The 15,165-nt window shown below is 49.1% G+C and overlaps 1 protein-coding gene across 1 annotated transcript; it reads right to left on the reverse strand.

Moving 5' to 3' along the window:
- Positions 1 to 922: 922 nt before the first annotated feature.
- Positions 923 to 15,007, reverse strand: LOC101092025 (histone H2A type 1-C). The gene is made up of 2 exons (XM_003985719.5): positions 14,425 to 15,007; positions 923 to 3,049 (listed from the first exon to the last, which is right to left on the reverse strand). Exon 1 carries the CDS (start codon positions 14,937 to 14,939, stop codon positions 14,547 to 14,549), a length of 393 nt encoding a protein of 130 aa, XP_003985768.1. The 5' UTR covers positions 14,940 to 15,007; the 3' UTR covers positions 923 to 3,049; positions 14,425 to 14,546.
- Between the last annotated feature and the right edge of the window lie 158 nt (positions 15,008 to 15,165).

Genomic DNA, 15,165 nt, shown 5'->3' on the forward strand with positions numbered 1-15,165 from the left:
GTGCCCACTTCCCAGAAAAATCATTAACAGCAATAAGATCCCTTTATGTCGCATTCAGCCTGGGTCCCTCCATGAAGAAAACATGGAACAGAGCCATGGCAGATCCACTAAGAAATACAGTGTGAGTCGGAAATAACCTTTGCTATTGCTACGAACTAAGATTTGGGGGTTGTTTGTTGTAGAATCTGGCAAAAATCTCATAGATACAACTATTATCTACTTTGTAGGAGAGTTGCTAAGATCAGATGAGGTCATTTTTTTGAAGCGATTTAACGGTCTAAGGCCATATGCACCCTGAATGCACCTGATCTCATCTGAAGTGATGTCACAGTGCTTGACACATAGTAAGTGACCATATATGTTACTTTTTAAAAAATTCTTTTATGTTTTATTTTTTATTTTTGAGAGAGAAAGAGGGACAGTGTGATCGGGGGAGGGGCAGAGAGAGAGGGAGGCACAGAATCTGAAGCCGGCTTCAGGCTCCGAGCTGTCAGCACAGAGCCTGACGTGGGGTTCGAACTCATGAACGGTGAGATTGTGACCTGAGCCGACTGAGCTCAACCGACTGAGCCACCCAGTCGCCCTGATATATGTTACTTTTTAATCCTAAATTCACATGAACTGAGTTTATAAGCCATACCGTTAATTAATGTATAATGAGATACACTTGATATTAAATAAAGTATCAGATGTGTGCTTAATTTCTGGTCAGGAGATCAAGGTACAAATTAGAGGATATATTTTGAGCTGGACTTCCAGCAGCATGAGGACCCGGGCAGATATTTAGGACTAGAAAACGCTGTAAACACTGGTCTGCACGTTAGTTGTTCAAGGAAGATCAGTGTTCGTCAGCTGTGTTTGGTCCCACTGTTTCCCAGTGGATGAGTACAGTCCGGTTAAGAAAGAGAAAGCACTCTAAGGATTTCATACAGATGGAATTTAATTGAGATAATTATATAAATGGGTGATGAAAGAGTTGAGAAACCAAAAGAGGGGTGGGGAGTAACCAAAAGATACGCGGCAGCAGGAAGTTGTGTGTCTCCCAGGGCTACTGGGACAAAGGGAGGAAGAGGTGTTAACTCCTATTAACTAGGAGCTGGTGCTGGAACCCCCCAGTGTAGCTGGAACAGCACAGGCTGGTAAGGCAGGAGCTCAGACCACCAAGTGAAGGCCCTCTGATGAGACAGAGCCATAGAGTACCAACTGGGGAGACCCTAGGAAGTGAAGAGGGAAGGGAGAAGTGCCCAGTCTCACCAACATGGCCTACCAGCGTCTCCATTGGTCAAAACTCCTGGAAACCAGAGAGCAAGGGAGCCTGGGAAATGTAGTTTCCAGGGACATTCAGAAATGTAAATACTTGGGCAATTTTTGATGCCTGAGCACATGACCCAACCTGCACCCAACCAGGCCTGTGTGTGTGAGAACTCAGAGATACTCTTCCATTTCTAAAGATACTGGATCAAGAAGACAGTTTCACCTTGTTTTAAACGGGTCGTGATATATTCCGTGTGGTGGGCATCCTCTAAGGTGACCCTGTGCCTCTGAGGGTTCACACTTTCGGGATATCCGTTTTCTGTGACTGTGCGCTGCGCTTGGGGACTTGCTAGGAACAAGTAGAATGCATCAGAAGCGATGGCGGGTCCCTTTTCACATTAGGTTCCCAAAGGTTGTGGCCCCTGTCTGGGGCCCTCACTTGCACCCTCTCTCATGCTCACTCCCTCGGAAGAAAGTCAAGCTGTAAGCTGTCTAGTTAGAAGGCCCACAAGACAAGAAACAACCAACGAGGACTTGAGTCCCTGAGTCTAACAGTCCTCGAGGGTCTGAATCCTGCCAACAGCCATGTACACGGGTTTGTGAGTGGATTGATCCCACACTGGGCCTTCGCTACACACTGGGCCCCACTACAGCCATCGCTGTAGACCCACCACATCTTCAAAGCAGCCTGCGAGACAGCCAGAGGGCCCGGCACGGCCAAGTTCCGGTCCTGAAGTGGCCAAGTTTGGGGATAGTTGGTGACGTGGTGATAGAGAATGGATACACCTAGAGATGAGCCAAGCTCATAGATAAGGGGAAAAGAAAGGAGGAGGGGGCATTGTTTTCAGTGTCTACTATGTGCCCAGTACATTATCCCCACTTAACCTTGACATTCATCCCCCGAGGCAGGTGATAGGACTGGTTCCATTTTCCAGACAAAGAAAAACTGAGGATAAAAAGGGGAAATGGTTTGCTCTCGGTCACATAGTGTTGCAAAGGAGGGGCTGACGTATGGCCAAACCTGTGTTTTTACTTCCATTATCCCACAGGGTCCCAGAAATCACAGTGTCCAGCCTTCACGGCTGCTGTCCGTCTCCTTTGGGTTGGGCACAAAGAAAAAGAACAAATTGTTCAATATCAGGTATCTTCTTGCTTCCTTAAAGTTGAACGTCTCTCTCAGAAGTTCTCTCTCTCAGAATGACAAAAATCACCAAAAAGTAACAAATGAGTAGGGCCTCATTTCTGGTGTTCCTTGCTTAAAGACTAAGCTACAAGAGGACATTACAAGATGGGAGTGGCGACCAAGTCAACTCAAACGAACCTCCAAAGCGACAGGCAGTTCCTTGGGCCAGTAGACCCCGGGTGTCAGCGCGTAACGAAAAATGATGACACGGGCAAGTTCCCTATGCCTCTGTGTCCCTAGGACTCTGGGATCATAAGAGCACCTACCTCATAAACTCCTTATGAAGATAAAAGAAGGTAGCGCTCGGCACGCAGTGAATATTATAATCTACTTCCTGCAATGAGGCAGGAGCTACATCCGTCACAATCTAACGCTAATTTGGAGAGCGGTGAATTTGGGTAGAAGGGCAATTTGTCCGACTGAGGCCCAGCTTCTGAGCTACAGGTGAGATCCCGGCAGCGAGGTTCCTGATGATGGAGCCAGAGTACCGCTGTGCACCTGCTGTTCCGCCACAGGGACGCGGGCGCCCGAAGCCGAGCTGAGCCTGGGTCCCCCTGGAGCATCCATGGAGCGCGGTGGTGGCGGGTCTGCACGTATTTCAACACCGACCACCTAGTGTGAAAACAAGAAGTTAATTTCATGGGTTTTTGTAAATTTTTTTAGTTTCATTAAAAAATCTTTTAAGTGTATTTACTTATTTTGAGAGAGACAGAGCTGTGTGAGCAGGGGAAGGGGAGAGAGAGAGAGAGAGAAAGAAGTCCCAGGCAGGCTCAGAGCCCGACATGGGGCTTGAACTCGCAAAACCGTGAGATCATGACCTGAGCCGAAACCGAGAGTCAGACGCTTAACTGACTGAGCCATCCAGCTCCCCCCACAAGGATGCTTTCAAAAAGTGTTCCTTGAAAGATAGTTGGTACGTGGAGAGGAAAGAGATTGTGGGCAGAGGAGGGACGGTAGAAAGGGGACCTACAGGAGATAAATGGGAAATTATAGAAACAGCAATTGGTTTCTAGCTTTCACGAAGGACATGGGAGAAGACAGACACAAGGAGATTTCCATCATGATCAAAAAGTTAGATCTAGGTCCTTAGTGGAAGCTCCTTTCCACTCCTTTCCACTGACTTCAACCTCTGGAGGTCATGCGACTCGGACCAGGCCTTCCTATTTGGGGCCTCCGGTGGTCTTGGCTGTGGCCCCTGGAACTAGGTGGGGGGGCAGAAGTCTGCCAGGGCACTGGCTGTTCTCATGCCACGCTCAGGGCTCATCTCTGAGGAAGGAGGGGCACATCCTGGTGCCCACAGGGGCAGTGCTCCCCAAGGGCACCCACTGCCTGTGCTGTTCCCTCAGTAGAAAAAACACGAAAGCAGACTTGAATAGGGAAAAGAAACATTTTCTGTGTGGGCGTCAGCTGCAAACGCCAGCCTCCCAGCACTTGGGAACATTGGCTGATCTTCCCACGGGGAAAGAAGCAGCCATTGTTCTCAGTTTATCACCAGGCAACCCCGAGGAAGTCCCTGGGGTCACTGCTTAAACAGCCCTGCTGTGCCCTAGTGGTGCCTTGCTCGGGGCATTCGGAGCCCGCTGTGCTCACAGCCCTCACTCCCAGCATCACCACCTGCCAGGCCATGGCCACTCTCCCCCTCTGGAATTAGGAGAATGATCAGGGAGCAAAAGCCATGAAGGAAGTTAGGGTTGGGGCAGGTGAGTATCTGTCTGGCTGAAGAGTGTGCTAGGTGTCCTCCTACAATCTGGAAAGTAGGCATGAAAACAATACGAAATATACATGGGAGGTACAGATGGGAAACAATACGAAAATATACATGGGAGGTACAGATTATAGGGATTTATTTATCATTGAAAACCAATTTTTTAATGTTTATTTTTGAGAGAGAAAGAGAGAGTGTGAGCAGGGGAGGGGCAGAGAGAGGGAGCGAGACAGAAGCCGAAGCAGGCTCCGAGCTGCCATCACAGAGCCCAACAGGGAGCTCAAACTCCTGAACCGCGAGATCATGAGCTGAGCCTACGTCAGACGCTTAGCCAACTGAACCACTCGGGGGGGGGGGGGGGGGCAGGAGTGTGGGATTTAAATTAGCCCAGAAGCATGGGAAGTGAGACGGGATCTTTCCGGGTAGGAAAATAGTGTGAGCAAACGTGTGTGTCCTCACCAGGGAGGAGCGACGGTTGTTCAAGGCGGCGGTGTGCTGCTCACTGTTTAACAACTGGCTCTCCAGGAGAGAACCAAACACCCTGATGTGTAGCATTTACTAATCCCCATTAGTAACTACTGGTACCGTAAGCAGCAACGGTTTTAAGGCTACCAGCCCTCCACTGAACACAGAGTAGCAAGAGAGGAAGGAAAGATCCAAAATGGCACGTAAATTGTCCACTGGAGGCGTGAGACAGTCAAGACGTCAAGGGCAGAAATATACCTCAGGGTGTGGACGTGTACAAACCACTGATCTCTTTGGCAACCGTGCACAAGGCCAACTGATTCAGGGCCCTGGTCTCTTCACTCACCACCTGCAGGGACTGAGCCAAAGGAAACAGAAGCTTCCTTCTGTGCTCTACGCTCACTTATTCTGTCCTCCCCCAGGGCCCATCTACCCAGGACCCTTCTTTTTAATAGCCGTCTGCATTTTTCTTTCTTGTGTCAAGGCTGCTCAGATCCCCGGTCGGGGTGAATTCTCCACGTCCAGGGAGCGAACCGAGCCCAAAGTGGAGGGGGCAGCGTATGGGGCATCCGTGCCTTGACATCCTCTGCTCTTGGAAAGACAGCTCAGCTGTGTTCGAAAGGCCCACCCGTTCCACTGGGGCTGCTGCTCCCGTACCTGGAAGAGACTTGGGGGGAGGTGAGTGGCGGCATTCGCTGCCATTTCAGCGGCGAATGTCTGCTGGGCCCTCTCTTCTAGAAGCTTCCTCCTGCCATGGGCCTAGTTGCCACCAGCAGCAGGTAGTATTCCAGCTTAGCATAAGCCCGGCTACTTCTGTCTCTACAGGCGAAGCCAGCAGATCCCCGAGGGGGATCCCAATACCCTCTCCTGCTTTTGCTTTTCCATATTTGGAAACAGACAGATGAATCGATAGACGATAGATAGATAGACTGGGATGGATCTCTGTCCGCATCGTTTCGCGCATGTTTATATTAAGCTTCACGAGCAACACTGTGCTTCCTCAGGTACCATCCCATTGGATTGGTTCTCAAAACTCTGGGAGGCGCTGTCCCATTTTACAGATGGCAAGTCTGATCTTCAGGGATGGCAGGTGACTTACCCCCACTCAGACACGTGGTAAGGGGCGGAGCAGAGCTAGGACACAAACCCCAGCAGTTAACTCCAGGTTCCCATGCCTTCCCGGAAGGTCTCACTGCGTGTCTGCTGTGCAACTACATGTATTTGTGTGTGTGTGCCCGTGCACAAGCCACTTTGTATAGACTGGGTACATCGATGCCCCCTTCCCACACCTGCCTGCCTGATGGATTCGCCAGCTGTTTCTGGACTGACCAGTGTATGCCAGGCAACGTCAGTCCCCAGGCTCACAGCGGGCAGTGCAACAATGGCCCAGAGGGTCCCCCAGCCCCCGACACACACAGACTTTACAGCTTAGCGGAGACATTCTTAAAACGTGACCTTAAAAACAAACAAAAAACCCCAAACAGATAGACAAAAGCTGACCTTGGTTGAAGGAAAAAAAGCAATAGGGAGAAGGGCCGGGGGAAATTGGGAGAGGGTATTTTCTGACTCCGGTGGGCAGGACAGGGCCATGTCACCCGGGAGATGTCTCAAGCAGGTAATTGAGAGCCGGCCTTCCTGCCTCCCTGCACCACCTCATGCCCCCGCAGCAGGCTGGACTTTGGAGACTGTTCCTATTACAACGTATCGTCTCTAACTCTCGCAAGCGAAATGGTGTTGAAAGTTACACGATCTTATCCGTGTTGTTCTTTTGAGCTTCAAACAATTCACACGGTCCTCTTTCATTCTTACAGTCACGTAAGGGAGGCATTACCTCCATTGTACAGATGAAGAAAGTGAGGTTCCAAATTGCTACCTCGGCTAGGGCCATAGCGTTTCTAAGGCAAAGAACCTTGAGTCTCTCACCCAAGAGTGACGCGTTGCTGTTCACTTTCCACAACCCCAGCAGAACGGGAGGACTGTCAATCGGACGTGCTGTGAATCCGGGTTTATCATCTCGTTTTATATGCCCCCCGATAGCGGACGGGTTCCGTGCACTAAGATGTAGGGACACAGTGCAATCCCACAGGATGGTGTACAGAAAGCTCCCTGTTGTCACATCTGGAAAGTTCTCCGAAATACACTGTTGTAGTAAAAGAGTAAGGGCAGAACAGTGTATACAGTTGGCTGTCTTTCATCAGTGAAGGCGGGAGGGGGTGGCTTGACTCACATCTGCGTGAGTTAACAGTGCGTAGGTATACAAGGGAATTAATGGTTACCTCGTAGAGTAATCCAGTGGAGGGGTGGATTCTCAACACATACCTTGCTAGTTTGATTTGTTTGAACCCTCTGAATCTATGACTAATTCAAACCATTAGACATATTTCCTACGAGAGAGAGCTTCTCTTCGATAATATTTTCCCGCCTTTGCTCTCCTCCCCAAGCTGTACGTGTACACACAAAGAAGTAAACCCGGAATAAGTTTTCAGGAGGAAAAAAATGGCAGGTGCAGAATCAATCAGTCATGACTGACCATGGCCCCCCATCTATCCATTTATTTCTGAGAACCGATGACTTTCACAGACACTTTCTGGACCCAGACATCTCTGTAGTGAGAAGCTTTGGAAACCGAAGGAAAGATCTGATACCGAAGTAAAGGCCGTTAGGAACTTCTTCCTCGGCCTTTCTCAACACAGGCAGAAAGACCCACAGGCTCATCTCTGGTGTCAGACCTTCTCAGTTGCTCGTATAGAAACTCCCCACGGTCAAGAGGACCCAGGCTCCCAGGGAAGATGCTCTCATTTGTTTTTTAATGTTTATTTATTTTGAGAGAGAGAGAAAGAGAGAGAGAGAGAGAACAGGGGAAGGGCAGAGAGAGAGGGATACACGGAATCCAAAGCAGGCTCCAGGCTCTGAGCCGTCAGCCCAGAGCCCGACGCGTGGCTCGAACCCTCAAACCGTGAGACCGTGACCTGAGCCGAAGTCGGACGCTCAACCCACTGAGCCACGCAGGTACCCTGGAAGATGCTCTCATTTTGTTCTTCGGGCAGCGTTGCCAGATTTGGCGCATAGGAATGCAAGATGCCCGGTGAAATCTGAATTTCAGATAAATAACAATTTTATCTTAGCGTCGTACATTTTGTGCAATAGTTTAAAGCATATTGAGTCTTCAACAACTATTTGTTGCTTAGCTGACATTCACATGTAACTGAGCATCCTGTATTTGGTCTGGTGACCATACGTTACATACTCAGATGCCACCTGGAGGGCATCGAGTAAGTGCCCGTGAACAATTAGAAGGACAAGGAGTGCCTACCAATAGAACTTCCTGGGATGACCGAGGTGCTCTGTATCTTTCTATCCAAGACCGTAGCCACCAGCAACTTGAAATGTAGCTAGTGCAACTGAAGCCTGAGTTTTCAATTTAGTTTCACTTAATTCTTTAATTTAATTATGTTATATTTAAGCTGAAAACGTCACATGTGGCCAGTGGCTACTGTGTTGGGGACACAGCAGCTGTAGAACCGTCATGGATCTCCCTCCAAAGTGAGTAACTGGGATTTAAGCCTGGGTGGAGGCTAAAACGGTACATACCCCAGGGATAAACCCTCAAGGCCCTGCGGCTTGGTGACTATTCCATTTCTGGGCACATCTAAGGTTTGTGGTCAGCACGTTCATTCGGAGTATTTACTGAAACTCCACCATGTGGGGAGAATGTAAAGTGCCAGGGTATAGACACGGGGGGGATAGAATCTTCCACAAACAGCCTGGAGAGGAGCGTGTTAACTGGATAATCCGCGCGTTGGAATGTAGGAGCCAGGAGCTGCCCTTCTGTGCAGAGCAGACACTGTGAGTGGATGAAAAAGCATTGACTTTGTCACACGCACCAGCTGCGTGACTCTTTTCTTTCCAGGATTCCAAGCGAACCCTTAGTAACCACAGACCCAGTAGCACATTAAAGAGGATTCTTTTATGCGGGGGTATCAGCCGGCAGAGAAGAGGCCCTTAAAACAATGAAGGGCTTCCTGAGGGTTATCATGAAGACATTAAGTCTGGGGAGGTTAGTGCACAAAGCCGAAAAGGGGGAGCGTGGCAGGCAAGCGGGGCTCGCTTCCCGATCTCGCTGCACACCTGCTAACGGGGCGAGCTGTGGGTGACGGTTACTGGACAGACCCCTCTCCGCAGACGTGCAGACAACCACGTGCGGGGCTCAGAGAGGGCTTTCTGGGCTACGCCATCCCCTCCCTGCGCGTTCGGCGGAGTTGAGTGGCCGCCACTTCCCAGACACTCTGCTGGATGCAGGGAAGGCACAGTGAGAACGCAGAGAGGTCCCGATTTCATGGAGTGGAGGCTGGAATGGGGAGACGCCAGAGCTGTGAGACCCAATAGGTAAAATCTGGGACTGTAGTTCAAAGAATCTACACAGGGTCACGGACAGAGAGTGACCTGCCGGAGCAGTGAGCAGAGGGGGCTCCTTTTTAACTTTACTCTTGATATTTGAAGTTACCATCTTAATACATGCCCATTTTAATACTTTACACTCAGATACTTGTAAAGGTGAAAAACCTCTCTTCCTATAACCTTATATCATGGGGGCTTGTTTCTAGAAGGTAGATGTCCTCTTTTTTCAAGGGCCAACTTATTTTTTTTTTTTCCTGTTTGGTTTCCGTCTTTATTTATCTAGAACTGATTTGTTGTACACAAGGCCAAGGGTCTAATACTACATTTAAATAGATATTTCCAGGAGAATTTTTCAAAAGAGTATAGGCCGTGGCAATCCTTCCCCACCCTCAGTAGTCCTGTGTACTATTAGTTTCTGTGGGTGTCTCTCCATGGATAGGAAAAGGCATCCCGTTATTACTGGTATATACAAAGCTTAACTACTAGAAAGGTTAACTTTTTTACCCCTGATATGCATTGGCCACTTGAATTTATTAAAAAAATTTTTTTTTATGTCTATTTATTTTGTTTTTGAGAGAGAGAAAAAGAGACAGACCGAGCGGGGGAGGGGCAGAGAGAGAGGGAGACACAGAATCCGAAGCAGGCTCCAGGCTCCGAGCTGTCAGCACAGAGCCCGACGCGGGGCTCGAACTCAAGAACCGTGAGATGGTGACCTGAGCCGCCGTTGGACGCTTAACCGACTAAGCCACCCAGGCGCCCCTGGCCACTTGAATTTAATAAAAGATACAAAATATCCTGGTTAGTCATTTTCTTCTATTATATTGTCTTAAATCTCCTTCTGGCCTATGTAGTTTATGTCCTGTCTTCTACGGCTTTGTTTCCTGCCTTGCTTAACAATAACACCTGACCCTCAGTGTTCGCGCGCACACGCACACGCACACGCACGCACACTCCCACGCACACACACCCCTGAGGTTAAGATGTTTCCTAAAATGTCATCCAGTATTTGTATTTTGTATCCAGATCTTTGATCTGTCTGGGTAGGTCTGTCAGAACAGGACTGTCTGAAGGAAAGCAGAGTCCTGAAGGGTGAGAGAGAGCTTTCCAGAAGACAAGTCAGGGAACAGGTATTTCGGAGAAAAAGAGCAACAGTGAAAATGTCTTGAAGCAGGAAAGAGCTTGGCAGGTGGAAAGAGACCAGTGCGGCTGGAACAGAAAGGTGGAGATAAGTCCGAGAGAAGGCCAGAGGCCAGAGGCCTGAGGTGGTCATGGATGGCCCCTCAGGTCATGGCAAGGAGCGTAGAGAATACAGGAAGACACGTGTTGGGGGTATAGGTGACATGACTTATGGATAGTTTGGATTTGTGGAAAGGAAGGGAAGCGAGGAAGGCTCACCCCCTAAAGTTTTGGCTTGAGCCAATGAATTTAGGGTAGTGTCACTTCCTGAGTGGGAAGGAATAGAGGGAGTAACAGGCTTACAACGTCAACTCCTGTGTCTTAGGTGGATTCGGGCTGAAAAGAGAGTTGCACGTGAAGGAGTTGGGGAGAAACGTGCATACACGCATTTGCACTTCACAGCGGAGGTCAGGGCTGGAGACGTAAAATTGGAAGTTTATCGCGCATAAGACAGCCTCGGAAACTGCAGAAGTGATGGAACATCAGGGACATCGGGGAAAGACCGGGAACAAGTACCAAGCGTCAAGGTTCTGAACTTTAGAGCACGTGGTATAGTCTGACCGTGTTGGGATCCATCTTTAACGCAAAGACAATTTGTTGTAGTGCAAAGTCAAGTCCTGTACTTTCGGTTCTGGGTATCACACCGCCTGGTGTCCCCGAGAGTGAGGAAAGTGGGAAAGGGTTAAGCTCCACCTGGCAGACAAACCACATGTGACAAAGAGTCTGAGGCTTAGCACACTCACTTCTTTGGGAAACAGCCTCAACTGTAATGACGCGCGTTAGTCCTAAGCCCGGAGACGGTTCCATCCCCTTGCCCCGGCTGCCACACAGGGAAACTACTGCAGTGTAATCAAGTCCCATGAAGTTCGGATATTTTTTAAGATGCCCACCCTCACTCCATGCCTGTGACTTCACTTTATTTTCCAGTCCGCACTTCTTAGTCTCGATTTCAGTATGCATGGGGGAGTCCTCAGTTAAATTCCTAGCGTCTTCTAATAATATACACGCATATTTAACAGGAATAGTTACATTGGTAATTATAACTTAGGATCGACAGATGACAAACCCGTAGGTGGTAATGTAATTGACCTTAATATACGATCTTTTCATAATTATAAAATGTATCGTGCTTGTAAAAAAAAAAAACTAGTAAGTGACTGTATAATGGACGGAATAAAGGAAAGCTGCATAGGTGGTTTCAAAATGTCAAAAGGGGTTTTCTAGTTGGTGATGCTGCATCATCCTGGTCTGCATTGTTGGGGATGCCCTAAATAACCAAATAATGATTCAGCTTAGCCTCACATCTCAGTAAATCCCTGAGATCAACTTTTTGTCCCTGGTGTCCAGGTGCCTCCAGTAATTGGAAGGCCTGGGTTTATCATTCTCATCAACTTGCCCCAACTGAAATGGTCCTCCCCAGGACCCTTGAGGCACGGTGGATGGAGACCTGCTCGATGGCTGGAAACCAACTGAAGCTACTGAGAATTTATTGCTCACTGGAGAATTTTCCAAAGGAGTAGCTAGGGCTTTTGGATATAAACAGCGACGTTTCAAAGAGGAAGGAAAAGAAGTATGCTGAAGAGGGGGAGCTAGGACACATCTCTAAGCAGTGTCCGCTGCTTGGGGAACGGCCTCTTGGCTGTCCTCTTAGGTAAGAGCTGGTCAGTTGGCACCTTCTATGCTTCTCTGAAGCTCCCCAAATAAGATGCCAATGCAAACTAGTTTTTCAGAAGGGATTTTCTACTGCAAAGAGAAGATGTTATTAGCAACCTGTTAGTCTCCTCTGGTGATAAGCAGACCCTCTAGAACAAAGTGCTTCCTGATGGCCCAGCCACTGACTCAGCTCAACATTTACACACTGCCCAATTTTCAAGTGTTTATCTTATGCAAGGGTCTATGCTGACTGTTAATTTAACAAGATGGGGTCTTTGACTTTAAGGAGGTCTTGCTGAAGAGGAAACAAATAAAATTAACACAATGTATCCTTAACCAAACAATACAGAGTTTTGTTACTGAAGCCCAGAGGGGAGAATTCAAAATCATATCTTCACTAACTCCTTCTTCATTCACAAGAAATTAGTGTATCAAGTCCTGTAACTCTTTACCGAACCACCTCCTGATTGTTCCCCTTGTTTCAAGTCTAGGGGCTTTTCCTCTGGGTTTGCAGTGCTAATACCATGGGTGACCTTCCTCCGTTTGTGTAGATTCCAGGGAGAACACCTCTCCTCTTTCCCTTAAATTCTTCACAGCTGAGGATACAACTGGTGACAGTCGGGTACATGGACAAAGTTAAGCCATTATGTATTGAGTTTTTACCGGTTTCATTATTCCGACAATCACCTATTAAGGGAGCTGTGCTTACAGCAGAACAGCCAGCAGTTAAAGTATTGGCTTCCTGACCTTGGGACTTAGACAAGGTCTAAGTCTATGTTCTGTTCCTGTTACCTAGGCTTTCAAGTCTGGAGAGCGATAGCACTTACCTGTAGATTGTTGGCTTAAATGAATTTTCTGGAAGCAGGTAGGACTACGCCTGACACAGTAAAGTGCTTAGTGTCAGCTGTTGCCCTTGAGTGCCTGTGTTCTAGTTTCAGAACCCACACTGCTGAGCCTACTTGTTTCACCACTAGGTGAGCGAAGGTGAACAGGAAGAAATGGAGGCAGGGGGGAATTGACCACGAAGCCCAAGGTCACCCACCTGGTCAGTGCTGGAGCTGGGCTCAAAACCAACCTGGAAAGTTCATGAAGAGCATTGCTAGGCTCATATAAAGCAATTCGGACCTAAGGATCCAAGTTCTCCAGCATACAAGAAATTCTGGGTGCAAAGAACCTGGTCCTCTGGGCAGACCCCAGTCTGGACCGCTGCCAGGCTGGAACCTCCCCGTGTGCAGTCTCAGCCCGCCTACCCCTTAGAATCCTTACAAACTCAGAAAACTCTAACGTGTTAGAATCAAGGCGCTCACTTGTTCTGCCGCTTTGTCTTCACCAAACTCCCAGACACCCTAGCCCCTTTTTTCCAGGGTGAGTATCAGCCTGGGGGAGCGGGAGGCGGGACTCGGGGAAGGAGGGAGGTGGGTGGGAGTGGAGGAGGAGGAAGGCTGAGAGGGTGGAGGCTGCTTCCAGACCATTCCAGAAGCATCACCATTTAGAAAGTGGGAGGCATGTCCACGGGGAACCAGCTTCTGTTTAGACGATCTCCCCTCCCCTCCCCGTGCATATTCCGATATGAATGCTCCCAACACTGCCACCTGAAATGCTTCAGTGGGAGCTCCAATAGCGTGTGCAAGAGGCTTTCTCCTTGGGCCGCCAGAGTCTCCGAGTGTAGGGGCGTGGGCAACCCGTGGCCCACTCACCCTTCCTGCCTAAGAACTTTCCAGAGCACTAACCCAGTCACCCCAAAGAATCAGTTGGAGACTCAATCCTAGAAAATAAGATTGCAGGAAGTTTTGCACGGTCCCAGATTGCAGCTTTTGGTGTTGGGAGCAGCTAAATGACTAGATCCTTAGTAGCAACTGCTTTGGAGAGGCCTGTGGCCCGATTCTACCTTTTTTTCAGGCTGCCTTAGGAATCTAGGCATTTGAGCCTCTTGAAATAAAGTGTTAATTGCAGTTGGTTGAAAGTCCAGCACTGCTCTAGGTTAGGGGCTCTAAATGCATTGATTGGCAGAAAGGTCTAATGAAAACACCAATTTTCCACCAGTTTATGGATGACAAGACCGAGTACCAGGAGTTAGAAACTGGTTCCAAAGCCAATTGACTTGTAAACAGGAGAAGCCTCAATTCGAATGTGGATTCAGTCAGTATTGTGAACTATCCTGTTCGGGGAAAGCCACTTTTCAGAGACCCTTTCCCATACTTGAAGTTTCAGATAATACTTTGAAAATTTACAGGAGCAGAGGCTAACTCCTTTATAGATTAGTTAAGACGGGTTGCTCGCAGCCCAAGACGAGGCACCTACGAGACTGGCAAGGGAGTTACCGTGTTACTCCGTTAAGTTTACCTTCAAGGACATCCGAGCAACTTCGCAAGACAGCTTAAGAAATAAATGCGGAGCTGCGCGGTTAGCCGAGTTTTAAGTTAGGCATTACTATCCGAGGTGCCTAGATTCGTGAAGTCAGGAAGTACAAGCAGTTGTCGGACACTCGATTTGCCGTTACCTAGAAAGACCGGGCCATTTTAACACCCGGACACTTTTTTTCAAAAGCCGAGGAACCGCACTATCCTGGCTTGGGCTAAAATCAACTTACCTTTATCGACTTCCCCGCCTTAACCTAAAGAGTGGTATTAGCTCTTCCTTTGAAGTGGTGGGGGGCTCTGAAAAGAGCCTTTGGGTATGAGAGCGCTTCCGGGAACTCAGAGGACTGCCAGATCACTTGCCCTTGGCCTTGTGGTGGCTCTCGGTCTTCTTGGGCAGCAACACGGCCTGGATGTTGGGCAGGACGCCGCCCTGCGCGATGGTGACGCGGCCCAGCAGCTTGTTGAGCTCCTCGTCGTTGCGGATGGCCAGCTGCAGGTGGCGCGGGATGATGCGCGTCTTCTTGTTGTCGCGGGCCGCGTTGCCCGCCAGCTCCAGGATCTCGGCCGTCAGGTACTCCAGCACGGCCGCCAGGTACACCGGCGCGCCGGCCCCGACCCGCTCGGCGTAGTTGCCCTTGCGGAGGAGGCGGTGCACGCGGCCCACCGGGAACTGCAGCCCGGCGCGAGAAGAGCGAGACTTCGCCTTGGCGCGAGCCTTACCTCCCTGCTTGCCACGTCCAGACATCGTAAGCAACGAAAAGAAATCCCGAAACAAGAGAACTAATCACTTGCCAAAAGAGAGCAAGCCGGGAAGTAGGTAAAACATCGCTGCTTTTATAGCCATTTCCTGGGGAGCAAACCCGGTTGCCTGATTGGCTAGTAACGAGTCTCAGTCAAGTAGCCAATAGAAAAGCTTTATTTCCATACCTCATTTGCATAGTTCTGCCCATGGATGACAGCCTCACGGCTGG

Source organism: Felis catus, chromosome B2 (assembly GCF_018350175.1).
Source record: "Felis catus isolate Fca126 chromosome B2, F.catus_Fca126_mat1.0, whole genome shotgun sequence".
NCBI classification, from domain to species: Eukaryota; Metazoa; Chordata; class Mammalia; order Carnivora; family Felidae; genus Felis; species Felis catus.

What these genes read in the sequence shown, in the direction of transcription:
- LOC101092025 (XM_003985719.5), bottom strand. Translation starts at nt 14,939, where the DNA reads ATGTCTGGACGTGGCAAGCAGGGAGGTAAGGCTCGCGCCAAGGCGAAG.